The 19,468-nt window shown below is 41.3% G+C and overlaps 1 protein-coding gene across 1 annotated transcript in view; it reads right to left on the reverse strand.

Moving 5' to 3' along the window:
* Nucleotides 1–6,980: 6,980 nt before the first annotated feature.
* The window catches only part of LOC145415123 (sphingomyelin synthase-related protein 1-like), a 32,902-nt gene continuing 20,414 nt past the window's right edge, over nt 6,981–19,468 (reverse strand). Inside the window, exons 4-7 of the mRNA XM_080284542.1 lie at nt 10,350–10,483; nt 8,779–8,896; nt 7,496–7,646; nt 6,981–7,348 (exon numbers count right to left, since the gene is read on the reverse strand). Of these exons, the coding sequence (XP_080140668.1) occupies nt 6,981–7,348; nt 7,496–7,646; nt 8,779–8,896; nt 10,350–10,483 (771 nt within the window). The remainder of the gene's footprint in view (nt 7,349–7,495; nt 7,647–8,778; nt 8,897–10,349; nt 10,484–19,468) is intronic.

Raw genomic sequence — 19,468 nt, forward strand, 5'->3', positions numbered from 1 at the left:
CATACACCTACCCCTCCCAGCCCCCCACTCATCACTCTTAACCGGCAGTTATATCTCAAGCTAACCTCATACTTTACATTCATAGTCACATTACTAATACACAAATATAAATCACTAGGATATGTAAAACGTATATAATATGACTATGAACATGCTTGCAGCAAGAAATTAATGGATTATAACGTTGACAGTAAAACAAAAACATTAACAACGGCCATCCCAGGCCGTGTGTGTGTGTGTGTGTGTGTGTGTGTGTGTGTGTGTGTGTGTGTGTGTGTGTGTGTGTGTGTGTGTGTGTGTGTGTGTTCTTACCTAATTGTTCTTACCTAATTGTTCTTACCTAATTGTATCTTTACAGGAATGAGTCAAGCTCGTACTGTGTGTGTGTGTGTGTGTGTGTGTGTGTGTGTGTGTGTGTGTGTGTGTGTGTGTGTGTGTGTGTGTGTGTGTGTGTGTGTGTGTGTGTGTGTGTGTGTGTGTGTGTGTGTGTGTGTGTGTGTGTGTGTGTGTGTGTGTGTGTGTGTGTGTGTGTGTGTGTGTGTGTGTGTGTGTGTGTGTGTGTGTGTGTGTGTGTGTGTGTGTGTGTGTGTGTGTGTGTGTGTGTGTGTGTGTGTGTGTGTGTGTGTGTGTGTGTGTGTGTGTGTGTGTGTGTGTGTGTGTGTGTGTGTGTGTGTGTGTGTGTGTGTGTGTGTGTGTGTGTGTGTGTGTGTGTGTGTGTGTGTGTGTGTGTGTGTGTGTGTGTGTGTGTGTGTGTGTGTGTGTGTGTGTGTGTGTGTGTGTGTGTGTGTGTGTGTGTGTGTGTGTGTGTGTGTGTGTGTGTGTGTGTGTGTGTGTGTGTGTGTGTGTGTGTGTGTGTGTGTGTGTGTGTGTGTGTGTGTGTGTGTGTGTGTGTGTGTGTGTGTGTGTGTGTGTGTGTGTGTGTGTGTGTGTGTGTGTGTGTGTGTGTGTGTGTGTGTGTGTGTGTGTGTGTGTGTGTGTGTGTGTGTGTGTGTGTGTGTGTGTGTGTGTGTGTGTGTGCGTGAGTGCATACGTGTGTGTGTGTGTTTGCAAAGCAGTGCACCCGACACAGGAGGCCTGAGGTGGCCGTTGTTAATGCTTTTGTTTTACTGTCAACGTCATAATGCATTAATTTCTTGCTGCAACATGTTGATAAGTTATATTCTTTTAACATATCCTAATGTTCTTTGTTTGTATTAATAGTGGGACCAGGAGTGTGTTAAGCATGAGATCAGCTTGAGATGTAACTGCTAATTAAGAATGACAGGTGGGGTGGGGGGTTGGGTAGGGGTATGGGGGATGTTGGGAGCTGGGGTAGAGGTGGGTGGAGTTCATTTCATGCCCCCTTCCCCTCTTCCCTGGGTATTCTGAAGTAGGGACATCCCTGGGTAGATATTAATGAGCGTGAGTGTACCTGTACTGTATCTTACGTGTACTGTAACTAATACTGAATAATGTACTTTATGAAATAAAGTCCCAGGTTTGGTACTATTTCGTTTGTTTGACCTCCCAGAAAATTTCTAAGAGTAACATTCGATTATCCAGAAAATTCCATATCTGGAATGCAAGAATCCCTATGCATTCTGATTAATCAACCTTTTACTGTACTACTTTCAAGAATATTAACTCTCTGAATTTAGGTGACATCTTTTTCAGTTTATTTTTACTATTACCTGACAATTTCAGTCAGCTTGAGAAAGGCCTCTTGTACTGAAGAAGTTTATTCAGGGCTTATTTAACTCCCAAGTTCAAAGAATCTCTCTCATGCTAGATACAAGCATGAGAGGATGGCAGGAATATAATCAATTAGATATCCTTTGGCTCAATGGGTTTAATATCAGCTAGTCATTAGCAGTCACTAAATAATACTGAAAACATTTTAGTTTTACAAACTGTGAGACAATCACTTATGAAAAGTATGCTATGATTTTCACATTAAAAGCTCCTTATCTAACTATTCTGAAAGGATGACTGCAAGTACGAAGATGACATGGGTTTTATCAAAAGTAACCAGATATCTTAAAAAATATACTAAGCAGTGTTCATTGTATATTGGTACTGGCCTTGGTCTTAACCCCTTCAATCATTTTTTTTTTTTTTTCCCTCCCATCTTTATTCTTGCTATAGGCTTGGTGGATGAGTTTGGGAGTGTGTGTAAGAAACGGAATCTAAAGGTGAATGTAGGGAAGAGTAAAGTGATGGTCTTTGAGAGAGGTGAAGTCAGTGAATGTACAGCGAGGTTGGATGGTGAGGAATTGGAAAATGTGAGTACGTTTAAGTACTTGGGTAGTGTGATGAGTAAGGATGGAGGTTTGGAGGGTGAAGTGCTTGAAAGGGTACAGCAGGGAAGAAAGGTTGCTGGTTCTTTGAAAGCAGTGATAAGAAACAGGGAAGTGAGCATGGAAGTGAAAAATTTACTACATGACAGTATTGTGATACCAACTCTAACGTATGGAAGTGAAGCTTGGATGTTGTTGGAAGGACACAAGTCAAGAGTGAGAGCAGTGGAAATGAGTTATTTAAGAGGAGCCTGTGGAGTCATATGGAGAGACAGGCTGACGAATGAGGATATAATGGAGCGTTGTGGTGTGGATGTGGATGTGATAGGAAGCGTTATGAGGAACACACTGAGGTGGTTTGGCCATGTGGAGAGGATGGAGGGTGAAAGACTGACGAAGAGAGAGTATGTGAGTGAGATGGAGGGGGGAAGAGGGAGAGGGAGGCCGAGGATGAGATGGAGTGGAGAGGTATATGAGAGAGGGGGGTGTGAGTTGGGAGCAGGGCAGTGAAATGGCGGGGGAAAGGGCGACTTGGAGGCGATTTGTTTGTGGCCACCCCAAACGGGATTGAGGCATCTGGCAATAGATAGATAGACAGATTCTTGCTATCTCAGAGGCAATCATATTTAGCTATGGGGAGGCTTTCTGAAATGAAAGTATCAGATGTAGCCTTTATTAGCTCCTTCATGAAGGAATTTTGGGTCCATCTTTATTTAAAAAAAACAAAAGGGGGGGGGGTTTGCAGAGATTACTCATCTAGTTCCTTCCAGACCATAGTACGATTATTAAATACTGTGTCAGCCTTTAAACATATCCATATGGAAACATCCAGTCCAAGCTGATAATTACTCTATGGTTTAGAAATACTGATTACTGGAGAAACATAAAAAAATATCTGTTTAGGAGGAAAAAGCTGACTGAAGGAGAAGAGGAGTGTTTCAGAGAGTGAGGGGGGGATTGTGAGGACAGCGAAACCTGGAGGCAGTTCTGTCAGGAGGTAGATGGTTGTAGGAAATCATGATGATGATGATGATGAAAACTTAATATAAATGCTAATCACGGTAAAGTTATGGTACTTACGAGAAGAGTATTTAGTGGCACAAAGACAAGAGTACAAAATATTGTGAAAGCTGAATTTGAACCATACAATCAGAATGGAGATGTGTTAGAAGAAATGAACAGATGTAATATGCATGTACAGAGTCAGAATTTGGGGGGCCTGAATGGTGAGTGAGTGACTGTGCAGCCCAATTTTCTGGACAACCTGCTCAACAGTTCTCCCTCTACATTGTTTTTCTGTCTTCACTTTCTGGATCTTGCCTCATCCCATACTTAGATGGGAAAAAGGGGTTCAGGTGATGACAATGACAATGCTGATGATGATGCATGGTAAGAGAGAAAAACAGCAGTTAAGGATGGACAGTGGATATACAAATGAGAAGGAACTGTTGGATGAGAAATGTTGAAAGCAACAAAAGTCTACTTGCAAGTGTCAAACCTGTGAAGTGCTTCCATAAAGAAAAATGAGAGAGAGAGAGAGAGAGAGAGAGAGAAAGACAGACAGACAGAGACAAAGAGAGAGTGCGTGTGTGTGTGTGTGTGTTTTAATGAACTGTATAGAGCCCTCAAGAACAACCTCTTGACAGTTACTGATTCAGAATGTGGATGGACAAAGGGTCCCCCCATGACATAAAGTAACTTGGGGTTTGGATGAGGGTGTAGAAGCAGCAGTTAAGGAGAAAAGAAGGCTTTTACAGGAGTGGAAAAAGGGTGTAGCAGACACAAAAACTTGACTCAGACTGGGCAAAGTCAGAGTCACAGAGACTTTTACTTGATAACCTAAGTCATGGGGAAAGGAAGAGTAGGATATTAAAGATGGCAGATCAGATGAAGAGGGAAAACAGGGATATCACAGATCAGCAGTGTGTGAAGAATGATGAAGGAAAGGTTGTGGTGAATAGTTGGGATATTAAGGATGCCTGGAGAGAGCACTACAACCAGTTGTTGAATGAGGAGTTTGACTGGGACAGGGAAGGTTTGGAGCCAGCAGATCCAGTGTTTGTCCAAGTGTTTGGCCTTTGATTGGCATAGCTGCTGTGAACGGAGCAATAGGTAGGATAACTACGGGGAAGGCAGCAGATGTGTCTGGGATGACTGAGGAAAGGTTGAACGCCTCAAGAGATATACGAGTGGGGTTAGTGGCCAATTTGATAAATACAATTATATATGAGTGTGATGTCCCAGGTGACTGACTAAAAAGTGTAATGTAAGTGTGTACAAGGGGAAGGGTGAAGCTCTGGGAAGACAAAATTAGAGGCATAAAGCTTTTGGACCAGATAATGAAGGTAATGGAGAGAGTTTTAGAAGGTATGATTAGAGAAAGAGTGAATACTGATGAGATGCAGTTTGGGTTTATGACAGACAAAGGAACCGCTGATGCAATATTCACAGTTCGACTGCTTCAGGAAAAACATATAGGAAAGAATAGAGAACTGAACTTTGTTTTTGTTGATTTGGAGAAGACCTTTGACAGAGTCCCTAGAGAGGTGGGGAAGTGGGCAATGAGAAAGCTAGGGATTAAGAAGTGGCTGGTTTAGGTCGTTATTGCTACGTATGTAAGTGCTCGCACGCAGGTAAAGGTGAATGGAGTTCTGAGTGAGGAGTTTTCCGTGAATGCTGGTATGCATCAGGGATCAGTCTTGAGTCCCTTGTTGTTTATTATGGTATATGAAGCCCTCTCATGTGACTTCAGAAATGGACTCCCATTGGAGATGTTCTATGCTGATGATTTGGTCTTGACAGAAGAGAATGAAAGGAAGACGGAGGAAAGATTTATGAAATGGAGAGATGATACGGGGTACGAGGGTTTAAGGGTAAATGCAGATTAAACAAAAGTGATGGTATCTAGGGCTGGGGGTGGCACTTATCAGAAATAAGGGGGAGTGACCGTGTGTGATTTGCCATACGGACATGGGAAGTAATTCCATCTTGTGCAGTGTTTGTGATATGTGGGTGTGTTAGAGATGTAGTGGTATTAGAGGCAGACTGCGAGATAACGTTGATATGCATATATCTTGTTTGATGTTTTGGCTCACTTAACTCCTTCAATCCCAAGATGTACAGTATATTTGATTTTATTCTTGCTACTTCCATACAATTTCAAGATTTGGATTTTGTAGTTGAGGGGTCAGAAAGTCTTCATTAACCCAATTTCTCTCTCCAAGCTTAATAAGGCCTCATGAAGGTAGCAAGAACACACAAAAAAATACATCAATGCAGTGAAGAGATTAATTCATCTTACATGGTCAAAATATATTGTCTCTTATTCCATGGAAGTAGAAAAAACAAAAGGATGCCTGCAATATGACTGGAAAAAACAAAAGGATGCCTGTAATAAGAACTGTGCATCCAGCTTTGATTTACATGCAGGAGTGATTCTCAGAGCCATATTCTTGTCAGCTCAGAAGGCTTTTTACCACCTTATTAGTGATTTATTTTGAATGTTACACCTTAACATTCTCCTGTATATTATTTATGTCACTTTAATATAAACATAGTTTGCACTACCAACATACAAGATTACAATTGGATGTGTTAAATAAACTGTCATGGAATGGCTATTAAGTAATCCTGACAGACATTTAGAATATGGCTCTAGCATAACATCTGCATGAGGTTTCCTGGAAAATGTGTGAGAAACCACAAGAGGTTATTCTAAGATTAAATTTGAGTGGTTCAAATCAACATGGTCCAACTGAATGGTTAATGATAAGTCAATATGGTCTAATTCTCAGCCATTACAGAGCAACAATTACTAATGACCCTAAGGACGAGTTGTGAGGGAAACCAATTTTGCCCAAGTTCATTTGTAACTGCAGCTCTGTAACAGCAGAGAAATGGATCCATATTGAATTAACATTTACAACTCAAATTTACTTCAAGAATAACCTGCTGAAGTTTACACTTTTCCAGGACACTGTGTGTGTTACAATACATCAACAAAACTCTACATGTTACATAATTTATATAACAAAGCAATTACTGTACTCCAGGAGTCTTAAATTCCATTAACTATGCACAGCCCAGTGCTGTAGCAGGACTGATGCTGCACATCAAACATATTTTTTTTCAATTCCAACTCAAGTTCAATTAAACAGAATGTGTGATAACTGACCTGAGGCTCTCATTTACAGTAATTAAAGAGTATTATACATCATACACCTGCATTATACCTAAAGGCACACATGCATGCATGTACACACACATGCATGTGCACATTTGCATGCGCACACACACACACACACACACACACACACACACACACACACACAAACATCCTAAAATAAGGAGACAATTTAATCAAAAAGCCCAGGAAGTCTTTTCATTTTCTTCTTGCCAACTCCTGATGATTTTATTTAGCTTAGGATAGCCTTTGCAAACTTTGAAACTCAGGGGTTTGATACAGCCTAAATACACCCCTTCAGTATGAAAGGCCAGTCCAAAGTTAAATAAAAAATGTCAGGTACATGCAAGCACAACTAAATTAAATTAACATCACCCAGATTCAATGGGATAATAACAAAGATATTAATATAAAGCATGAGCAGTCACAACCAAAGAGTACCATATATATATAATATATAATTATACAAACACTCAAACAAAAGCAGTCATCCACAATGTTTCAAAGCATTGAAAGAATAATTACTTACGTTTTTCTTTCTTCTTTACTCCAAAACAGAGCTTTTTTAAAATAACTGTCAAGGTATTCCACCAGTACAGAATATTTTCTTTACTAAGTGGATTTGAGTATTCATTGGGAACAATGCCATCGATATGTGCCTCAAAGTAACTGAACATAGGGAACCAGATTTTAGTCCTGAAGGAGTCCCTCTGATGAAGAGCTCGGTTATTTGCCAGCGAGTGATAGTAGAGGAACATACGTGATGTGATGTAGAAGGCAATGAACACATCAATGGAGTAATGTTCATGTGCTGCCAGTATGAAGAAGATGCCAAATGTGTTAAGCACCCACGAGGCAATGTGAAGGTAATACAGTCGTCTGGGAGTGTCTGTGGGGAAAGAAAGAAGATACTAAACAATGCAATGCTTCCCCTTAAGTAAACCTCATATTACGGTTGGCCATTGTACAGCTATTCTCTATGGAGTGGAAAAAAAAACTAAGTGGCAAATCAGTGCCACCACCTAAAGACACTTACACTCAGTAATGAAGAAATTAAGGAGTGTGAGTGCAGTGGTGTGACCACTAAACATGTAGTCTCCACATGTCCGAACTCCTTTAATGCTCAGCCCACCCCCACACCAGATGATCCAGGCTTGACTCAGTTTTACTCCCAGATCACTTGAGTCCTGTGGGTAAAAATATGACTGACTTGGAGAGAGGGCACAGGACAGGGTGATATGCAGGCAACTCATTTGTGGTCATCCCTTCTGAAATTAATGTGTCTGGCTATGCAAAGGTGGACTGCATCAGTAGCAAAAAGTAAGTTTTTGAGTGCATCAGTGACAAAATATGTGTCAGTGTGCATAAGTAACACATAAAACAGAGACTTTTGGGTGAATGAATGATTACCATATCACTGTGAAGATCATGGCTTGGTTCAGCTTTACTCCTAAATCATTTAAATCCTGTGGGCCACAATAAGGCATTGTCAGTACACACAAAAGCAATAATTGGTATCCCTTCCTGCATAAATAATCAAGGGACAGACATGTCCGTCATCTTCCACTGTCTTCACCATCATCTCACTATGAACTCATTTTCACTCTCAACATCTTTGCAGTATGCTTCAGCTTACACTGGAAACATTCATCACTTTCAGTCAAAATCATTCAGTCTCATGTATGCAGAGGCGAAGTCAATACTGAGACGCCTGATACCCTTACAGATCTTATTACATATTTCAAAGATTTCCTTTTTTCAAGCAGTTACCACCTAATTCAGCAAACAATGGGGGAAGTGCTGGAAGGAAATATGGCTAAACTGTTCCGATTTTCATCTAGCTGTCGTGCAGGAGGGATATCAACAATGCACGATCTCATTATTAAATGTTATTTCCTGCATTAAAAAAAAAGAAAAAAAAAGAGGTAACTACTGCATGATACAGTATACAGCTGATTCATTACCATCCTATCTCTTTACATCTAAGATGGGGTAATAGGAAATTTCTCTTCTAGTTCTGCATCTGATTTAAGGTTAAGTATGAAACATGGCTCCTTAGTTGCAATAAATTATCTGATGTTGGCTAAAACATGGTAAAGATATCTTGTACCATTCTCACTCTCTCTTCTCCAGGCTCATCAGAATATGAACCTAGTGGGCTGCAGACTGAAGCTGTCCATCTCCTATAATTCACCATCCTCCATTCACAGGACAGGGAATGAGATATCTGACAAATATCTGTATAAATGAAAGTTATATTGGTGTCACCACGTGTGGAGTCTCTCTCTGAAGGAGTTAACAAAGTTGAATGAAACTCACCCTAGGAGCACAGTCAAGGTGTGTGCCAGGTACTGAGAGGCTGGTTATGAACATGGTAGCACAACGCAGCAGAAATACTGAGCCAGACAATGCACAGAACCGTCTTATGGCAATAGACCTGCAATAAGTTACTTATTACATACCAGACTAAAATGAAGAACTTCATTAATGTATCCAACCAAGAAAAGAGAAGGACACTAAAGCATGTAAACACCATCATATATCTAAAACCGAAAAACTACAATCATGTATCCAGTGGCAACAGACTTGGAATAAGCTATTTATAACATACCACAGAGATGGGCTACCCTCAAGTATTTATCCAAGGTCCATATTATAAGTGGATAAGAGGCCTCACAGCACCTCTCAGTGATTTATTTAGGGCATTACACATTAACATGTTCTAGTATGTTATTTAGTTCATCGTTACTGACATACGGTAATTTGCATCAATAGCAGACACAAGGGAAATGAAATAAACTATGCAAAATAAAATGTTAAGAAAGAATTTCAATGCCACTTAAAATATGATGCCAAGGCAAGAGTAGGGAACATAAAGTACATGTAGGTCACTGCAACACACATCTAACCTTGAAAATTAAGCTGATCTCATTTTAACTACTATCCATTTACAGTGAATTTTTAGTACAGTATTAACTCACCTGTGTCCATTTGTTAGGACAAACTGAAGTTTGTACAGTCAGGAACAAAAATTCTCTTCCTATTCCAGTGAGTCTACTTTATACTTTGGACATGCCTTTCACTTTTTGCACAGACACATCATAACAAAGAGAATAATTTATAGGCAGAGAAGCATACAAGGCCTCCCTCAGCTTAGGAATATCAGTCAGCAGTGGGAAGTAAGATGATAAGAAATATTAGAACTTTTGTATCTACAGGCAAAGAAACATACTATGTCTCTCTCAGCCTAAGAATATCAGCCAGCACAGAGATGTGAGAAATAAGCAAAGTAATATAATGTAGTGAGTGAAATTTTGAATCTATGGGCTACTCTCAGCTTAAGAATATCAGAAAGCAGAGGAAATTGGGAAGCAGAAGACACAAATTGGCATATATTTGTCCCTGATTTTACTTGCACTTGTACATGAATCTTGTAAAAAAATAGCTGTGTCTGAGTATGATTATTATCTACCTATCTATCTAGAGCCAGACACCATAATCCCGTATGGGTTGGCCTCATGTCTTTGTTAGCTGTTTTATGGGGAGGGACACTAACCCTTCACCAACCCACTTATTGACAAGAAGAGAATGTGTACAGATTGGTCAGATGGCTACCAACCAGTGTTGTAAATGGTTTCCTGGCTTACAGGAAACAATTAGGCTTGTCACTCAATGCAAAGCCACCTGGAGAGGACAGATAAAAAGTGACTGGAAAGATAGGAAAAAAAGAAGAGAGGAGGGCAGACACAGAAACAGAATGATAAAGGTGAAGGAAGAAATAAGCAGCACTACATCAAGTGACTGGATGATGGTCACCACCACTTACCACTATGAATATTAGATATAAAAAATACCAGTGTTGTGAAACCCAAGCCTCTATAAATAAATACCTGTGCTTGTGTATGAATAGTATACACAGCCAGGTACACGTCAATACAAGGATGGTAATCTCACACAGCTGGAATGCCCAAGAGATGTGCGGCACATTGTCAAGAAAAATGTCTGGCAGGGGAGGGTGCCGCTCCTGCAAACAAAATCACATTCCATTACACACTCTTAAACTATGGACAGAAGCATTTAAGAAGTCATTCTTGACACAGATGCACCAGTCTATGTTATACAACAAGGATATTTTCTCAAATATCACAACCTCTTCCATACAACTGGTAATATAAAATGGGGGAAACTGCCAATCAGCTGTATCACTGGCAATGAAACTTAAGTAGGCATCTTTTCTGTAGCTTACTGGTGACATAAAAACATAAGTAAAAAAAAAATTATATAAAACATATATACTGTATATCATCATCATCATCATCCAGACCTCCTTTCCCACCCTAGGGCAGGGTGAGGAGTAGCAATGTCCAGACAGCCCTAATTTGCCCAATCCAATGGGCCACGCTTCCATTCACTCACCATTCGAGCCCCCGGAATCTGGGCTCTATCCGATACAACGAAACATTCACCACGTTCTGTAGCTTCACACAAATGTATCCGATAGAGTCAATCTGGACGCTCTCACATTAATAAGGGGTGCCAAATCCTTGATCATGTGCTTCTCCTCACAATATTCATCCAGCCAGCTCGATCTCTTGTCAGTTCCCTAGCTTCACCGACTTCCATACCTCTCTTCCTCACACACTCATCCACCATATCCCTCCACCTTCTCCTTGGCCTACCTCGCCTCCTCCCTCCTTCAAATTCACTCAGATATACCTTTTTCACCACTTAATTGTTATCTATTCTCTCCACATGACTATACCATCTCAATACACTCTCTTCAGTTCTGGTGTCCACAGACTTCCTTACTCCACACCTTGCACAAATCACATTATTTCGTATCCTATCCACCCTCTGTACTCCACATACATTCCTCAGCAGTCCCATCTCCACTGCTCTCACTCATGACTTCATTTTCATGCCACACCATAGTCTCACATCCACATGTTAAAGCTGGCACTAACACTCCTTCATGTAAGCCTCGTGCAGCTGCAACATTCAAGCCTCTGTTTCTTATTAAGGCCTTCACTGCCCCAGCTACTTTCCTTCCTTGTGACACTCTACTTTCCAATTCTTTTGCACATTTCCTCTCTTTTCTATCACTGTACCTAGGTATTTGAACTCTCTCACCAATTCCAGTCTCTCTCCATTCACTGTAATATCACACTGGGAGTCACTTTCTTTCTCAATAACCATCACTTTACTCTTTCCTACATTTACTCTCAAGGCACGACACTCACAGACATCAGCAAGACTCTACACTAGTCTACCAAGTTCTTGTCCGATATCTGCAAGTAGTAATGCATCATCAGCATACAACAAATTTGAGATATTCCATCCATCACCATTCATTCCCAATGCCATTCCCCTCTCCATTATTCATGTTTTTACTTCTCTCACCACCCTATCCATTGATATATTGAACAACCATGGGGACATCACACAACCTTGTTGCACGTCCACACCGATTGTGAACCATTCACTAAGATGCCCATTTACCCTTGCAAATGCTTCACTACCATCATAAAAACTCTTGACGGCACCTAGCAGCTTACCATCTGTACCATACATACGCAAAACCTTCCACAATCATTCTCTGTCTACTTTGTCGTATGCTTTTTCCAGATCCATGAATGCCATAAACATCTTACAGCCCTTCTCACAAGCCTTCTCCACTATCTGTTTCACTGCAAATATTTGATCCACACATCCTCTGCCACTCCTAAAGCCACCCTGTTCGTCACTCACCAGGACTTCTGATATCTCTCTTACTTCTATCTATCTATCTATCTATTGCCAGACGCCTCAATCCCGTTTGGGGTGGCCACAAACAAATCGCCTCCAAGTCGCCCTGTCCCCCGCCATTTCACTGCCCTGCTCCCAACTCACACCCCCCTCTCTCATATACCTCTCCACCCCATCCTTCCATCTCATCCTCGGCCTCCCCCTCCCTCTTCCCCCCTCCACCTCACTCACATACACTCTCTTCGTCAGTCTTTCACCCTCCATCCTCTCCACATGGCCAAACCACCTCAGTGTGTTCCTCATAACGCTTCCTATCACATCCACATCCACACCACAACGCTCCTTTATATCCTCATTCGTCAGCCTGTCTCTCCACGTGACTCCACAGGCTCCTCTTAAATAACTCATTTCCACTGCTCTCACTCTTGACTTGTGTCCTTCCAACAATGTCCAAGCTTCACTTCCGTACGTTAGAGTTGGTATCACAATACTGTCATGTAGTAACTTTTTCACTTCCATGCTCACTTCCTGTTTCTTATCACTGCTTTCAAGGAACCAGCAACCTTTCTTCCCTGCTGTACCCTTTCAAGCACTTCACCCTCCAAACCTCCATCCTTACTCATCACACTACCCAAATACTTAAACGTACTCACATTTTCCAATTCCTCACCATCTAACCTAGCTGTACATTCACTAACTTCACCTCTCTCAAAGACCATCACTTTACTCTTCCCTACATTCACCTTTAGGTTCCGTTTCTTACACACTCTCTCAAACTCATCCACCAAGCCTTGCAGCTCCCCTTCGGCTTCACTCAACAACACAGTATCATCTGCAAACAACAGTACAGGGAGTTTCCAAACACTATCCTCTCTCACCAGGGCCACTCCAACATCCAGTACCCTACCTTGTACCTCTTTTATTACCCCATCCATGTACAGATTGAACAACCATGGAGACATGACACATCCCTGTTTCAACCCAACTTTCAAAGAGAAAAATTCACTTAGTTCACCATCCACACGCACTGCAGCCTTCGCACCATCGTACATACTCTTCACAGCATTCAACAACTTCCCATCTACTCCATATATTCTTAACACTTTCCACAATCCTTGTCTATCCACCCTGTCATATGCTTTCTCCAAATCCATGAAAGCCGCATACAACTTCTTTCCCTTCTCTAGAAACTTTTCCACTAAAGATCTAAGAATGAATATCTGATCTACACAACCTCTTCCCTTCCCGAAACCCCCCTCCCCCCTGTTCTTCTCCAACTAATTTCTCTGTTCTTTCTCTAACTCTATCTATAAGTATCCTACCATACACTTTTCCTATTATACTAAGAAGACAAATGCCCCTATGATTACCACACACTTCTTTTTCCCCTTTTCCTTTGTACAAGGGAATAATTATACCTGACTTCCAATCCTCCGGGACTCTACCTTCCTCCCAGGCCAATCTGCACATCTTCCACATCCATTCTACTACTATCTCTCCCCCATGCTTCAGCATTTCACCACACACTCCATCAATTCCTGGGGCTTTCCCGATTTAACTTTCTTCATTGCTTCCACAACTTCTATCCAACTGATTTCTTCCTGTCTTCTCACCTCCCTCCTTCTCCCAGCCATTCCCCAGCCACTTATACTCGCATTACTTCCATCCTCTATGTTCAACAATTCCTTAAAGTGTTCTCTCCATCTGTTCACTTTTTCTCCCTTCTCCACTAGTAATCTACCATTTTTATCTTTCACTCCCCTGGTAACTTCACTTCCACCTTGTCTTACTCTTTTCACTTCTCTCCAGAACATTTTCTTACAGTCCCTCCACTTTACACTCAAATTCCTTCCAAATTCCTCATCCACTCTCTTCTTACTCTCTCTTACTAATCTTTTCACCTCTCTCTTCCTTTCCACATATAACTCCCTCTTCCGCTCTCAACTTCTTCCACGCCCTATTTCTCACCCATTCATTGTATGCTTTCTTCTTTTGTGCCACAGCCTGTTTCACCTCTTCAGTCCACCACGCTGTTCCTTGCACCCCCCTCCGCCTTCTCTTCCTTCCACACACCACATCACATGCTGCACATATTTCTTCTGTAAATATCTTACACACACCTTCCACGTCTCCCATCTGCTCCAATTCATATTTGCCCAATCGTTCCTCCACTTCTCTCTTATACTCTGCCTTTTTCTCATCCTCTTGTAACCTTTCCACTCTCCTTGCAACAACTCCTTCCTCTCGTCTTTCCCTTCTTCTATTCCTCCATCTCACTTGCATCCTAAGTCTGGCCACCACCAAGTAGTGGTCAGAAAGTCCACTCCCCCAACCTCTATACACTCTTGCATCCTTTACACATCTTCGCATCCTTTCATCCACACACACATAATCAATCATTGCCTTCCTTTCATTCAGTTCACCACTCACCCTTCTCTCTTACTTACTTTACAATAATTCTTCCATCTACCTTCCCTACCACACTCAATCAACTTCTGCCACAACAATTGTGTACACACACACACACACTATATATATATATATATATATATATATATATATATATATATATAGTAGAGTTGCAATTTAAGACAAAAAGAAACAACGATCTTACAAAAACACAGGCATTTAATTTCTCCCATAATTACTTAATAGTATGGTAATTTCACTCAACTGTGCAGAAACTGTGTGCATTTAGGTACTGGATTTCCAGATGACTGCGTTTGTTTACAACTCGTGTGTTATGCTTTTGTCGGTCACTGATTGGCTTCCTCGACCCAACCCAAACCACTTGACCCACGTCCCATACCACCTGCCAGCCCATGGCCTGCTTCAGTGTTCTGTGGATCGTCACTGTGATGAGAAGCATTTATTTGCTTATTTCCTTGCTCCTCATTTCCTCTCAGAACTCTGAGCATGTGGTTCCAGACTAACTTTAGTTATGCCTAAGCACTTGTGGTAGGTGGGGGCGCTCACCATCCACTCACTCAAGGTAGTGTTGCTGCCAGGTGTCTGCCCATTCCTCTCCTCCATACTTCTTTCCTTCCATCCTCTTCTGTCTTCCTTTACTTCATTTTTTCCTTGTCCTTCTGCCTATGAGTGACTTTACACTCACTCTTCTGTCTTTATGTCCTTCATTCTTTCCTCTTCCTTCTGCCTTTGGGTGACTACACTTAATGACAAGCCAAATGGTGGCCTGTACACCAGGAAACCATTTACTACACTGGGTGGTAACCATACAACCAAATTTTGGCGCCTGGTGGTTTAGTGGGTAATTATTGCACTCCAATTGGATTGAGCCGGTGAAGGTTTATATTCATGGAGTGATTAGGGTTGATTAATCATGTAATGCCACTCACGGATGAGTGAGGCTGGTCACTCTCATCTTAAATGTCGGGACCAACTGCCTAGCCGCGGGCTCATACACTCCTCATGAGGCAATGTAGGATTGGATGATGAATGGATGGATGGCCTTAGCACCTTGAAAGTGCTAAGAACACAAGAAAAGCATTTATTCCAAAGGAAAACAAAAAGTTGTTGAACGAAGTGGCGTGTGGTGTGGAAGCTTAAATGCAAACAATCAGATAGATACAACGAGTCGGGTGTGTTTACGATGTTCATAGTTTTTTTGTCAGGGAAAAAAAAAAAAGTTAATGATGAAGTAGTAGTAAAATTCATGTTTTCGCCTTTAGTGCAACGAGTGCCCAAACTTTGTTATGAACTGACAGTCTTTGGTCAAGAAAATTCAGCTCTTATGGTATGAGAAGACACTATGTGCTGACATAAAGAGTTAGATAAGATGATGATGTCAGCTCAATTCTTGTGAATTATTGTATACTGTCATACAAATTATACTGCATGGCTGACTTGTTTATTATTCACGATTACTGCATTTGTGTTTATCTGAGAAGTGAGAAGTACACAATCAGTCCATGCTGACAACTTCAGTATAGCTTTTTTTTCCCTTTATTGTTGATGACTAATGACCTTCAAAAACAGTTTCACACTTTTTCTTAAATGAGTGCGCTGAAAATGATTCTTGGCGAAATATGCACGATGCTAGGAGGCCATTATTCACGTGTTGATTAGGTCAGAAGTATTTACATGATTGGTGGTAAGGACTTTCAAGAGGCTTTGTGGCAATCCTTGGTGGTTAAATTTTTTATGGGGAGCATTGGGGCCAAAACTAGTTAGTCATATTAGGTTAGAATGCACCGATGTGTCACGTTGGCGAGTATCATATGAAAACACATATCTTGGGTGTCTTACGGCAGACATATTTATATCAACCTATCCTTAAATTTATTTTTAACGAAAACTATGGGGCTCCTAGAACCTAACCCCTAATTTACATGTAAATTTGTCACATTTTAGCATGAAATTTATTTTGCACAAGGTTCTGCATAACCTATCTCATGTAGTATGAAGACTCTACTGTGTGTGTGTGTGTGTGCGTGTGTGTGAGTGTGTGTGTCTGTCTGTCTGTCTGTGTGTATATATATATATATATATATATATATACCACCAACCCTGCCTACTGATTGCCAAACCCCAGTTCAACAATGGATTTAGATTTTTTTTTTTTTTTCTGATTTTGATATTTTAGACTACAATTGTGTTTAGGTTGATTTATAAACAGTTTTTAAACTCAGATTAATATGTTTTAGCCAAAGGTGGGGTGAACATTGTCATTTCGGGGTATAGTTTAGTAAGCTTGATTTTTTTCTAGCCTTATATTTGACAATTTTTAGATTTAATTTGTTGGTAGCGAGAAATTTACAGGTGTCAGGCTTAGGTTGGCTTCTTTTACAGCTGTTATGCCATTTAGATTGGCTTTAAACTTGCTTTTAGGCTCATTTGGATGGGTTTTGGACTTGGTTGGGGGGGAAACCCAAAGCTGAAATATGCATCCCATTGCTTTACATGTTAAAACTACCCCGACATACAATATCCAACCTAACGATGGGTCTTTACCTAACCAACTGCATTGTTAAACAGGAATATACCTGTGTGTGTGTGTGTGTGTGTGTGTAGATTATATATGCTGTATATATATATATGTATATATATACAGTACCCTCGTGTCCAACACGGTAATTTTGTCATGCATGGTTCCCGTGTTGGACCAAAAACGTGTTAGACAAACAACAGAGCTTATGGAGAAAAATGAATTATGTCAGCAACCCTAGGAAAAGTCACCCTATATACCTACCATATACCTATACATATATTAGTACTGCTGTAATTATAATGAATGGTACTGTACTATGAATGATAACTAACCTTTTAGGATAGTGTTGGTGGGCTTATTGGGAATGGAAGGTGGTATCCGAGGCCGTAGGTAGTCCTACTGGGTCCCCGGAGGATGGCTGCTGGCGTCACTAGCGGGTAATGGCTGCTGCTCCTCTTCAACTTCCCTCATAAATTCTTCGAAATTCCTCTCCCCTTTCTACTGCCTCTCGATGAATTCTAGCTTGGTAGCCTGAGGGAGGTGCCGCCACTTCTTGGGGTTCTCAGAAGGCTTCCTAAGCATCGTGAGCTGAGTAAAATGCAGTAACAAAGGCAGAAAATGCAGCGAGAAAAAAGCACCATCCAATGCGAATTATGCGACTGAGTGGCGCTGTGGCGGGAGAAATTTAAACAAAACATCACGTGACAGCAGAAGTGTTTTTCATTGGGCAACATCACAATCACGTCACGATAGCGGGCGAGGGAGGCTACTTGATCGGAAGTTTTGATTGGCTCTCAGCATCACGGGAACGTCCAGTATGACTGTGTTGAACCAGAGGTGATCGTGCTAGAGGCGAACTCTGTGGATTTCGCCCACTTCTCTGAGCTCCGTCCATGTTATGCTTACGCACCCGTTTTACAGTACTTAAATCATATTAAATCGTACTAATTTTTTGCTCTTCGTGCTGGACGCGAATCGTGCTGGACAAATGCGTGTTGGACGCGAGGGTACTGTATGTATATATATATATATCAACACAATTCGTGAACATACTGGATGCCCAAAGTTAACCGTCATGAAGATTCTTGCTGCAGTGCGCGGCCTGCCACCTGATGTCATACCAGAGCACAAGCATGGCAGTGGAAAGAAGAGGACAACTTCCAGAGGTACAGATACACTTCTGAAGAGGGAAGTAATCAAGAATTCTTGACTGACAGCAGCTGAATTAAAGAGAATGCATCCCCAGCTGTTACAAGGCATCTCATTTCCAACACCGCTTTGAGAAGGAGCTGGGTTTGCCAAGCCGCACCGCAGTCAAGCAACCACTTCTCACTGACCGCATGATGAAGCAGCACATTCAGTTTGCCAAGAAGTATGCACACTGGACATCAGATGAGTAAAGAAAAGTTATGTTTTCTGATGAAAGCACATTTCAAGTGTTCCAGGTACATTCTGCCAAGGTTCGTTGCCCTGCCTCCTGTAGTCAATATGACCCTGCTTACACGGTGCCAACTATTAAGCACCCACAATCAGTAATGGTATGGGGATGTTTCTCAGGTGAAATAGGAGGGGGAGGCCTCTACTTTCTTCCTAAGAGCTTGATGATGAATGGTGGCTGGTACATTCAAGTTCTGAAAGATGATTTGTTAAACTTTTTTGCTATTCATGAGTGCCACTTTTTCATGCACGATTCAGTTCCATGTCACAAGCCAAGAAAGGTGACAAAATGGCTTCAGGATAATCGGATTGAGGTCCTCAACTGGCCTGGCAACAGTCCGGATCTAAATCCGACAGAAAACTGCTGGACAAAGATGAAGAAAATCATGGCAGAGAAGAAGACACCCAATCTGGACAACCTCAAAACTGAAATGACAAATGTTTGGTGCTCAGAAATGTCCTTAGCTTACTTTAGAGATCTAAGTGATTCCATGCCAAAACACATCCAACTGGTCATGAAAAACAAAGGAAACATGATTTCATATCAATGAATGGCATTTCATGAACAAACATTGTGATATACAGTAACCCCTCCAATATCCGGATCAATAGAGCCATAGGCAGGTCCGGATAGTGGTCCTGTCCGGATATTGGGCCCCAGCTTATGGACTAGTACTTACGGACCCTAACTCTGAAAAACACCTATACAACTCCCTCTGGACATGCATAGCACCTATTTAAGACCCAAATCACACCAATAAGGGACATAAAAGACTGAAATAAATGCAAAAGAACCATAAAATGAGGTTTTAGAGGTGAGTTTATACAATATTAAACATTCTGGGTACTTACAAGTCCCTTGGTCTTGGACTGGTT

This window comes from Coenobita brevimanus, chromosome 101 (assembly GCF_032717465.1).
Source record: "Coenobita brevimanus isolate Jiangsu-jjx chromosome 101, ASM3271746v2, whole genome shotgun sequence".
Classification (NCBI taxonomy): domain Eukaryota; kingdom Metazoa; phylum Arthropoda; class Malacostraca; order Decapoda; family Coenobitidae; genus Coenobita; species Coenobita brevimanus.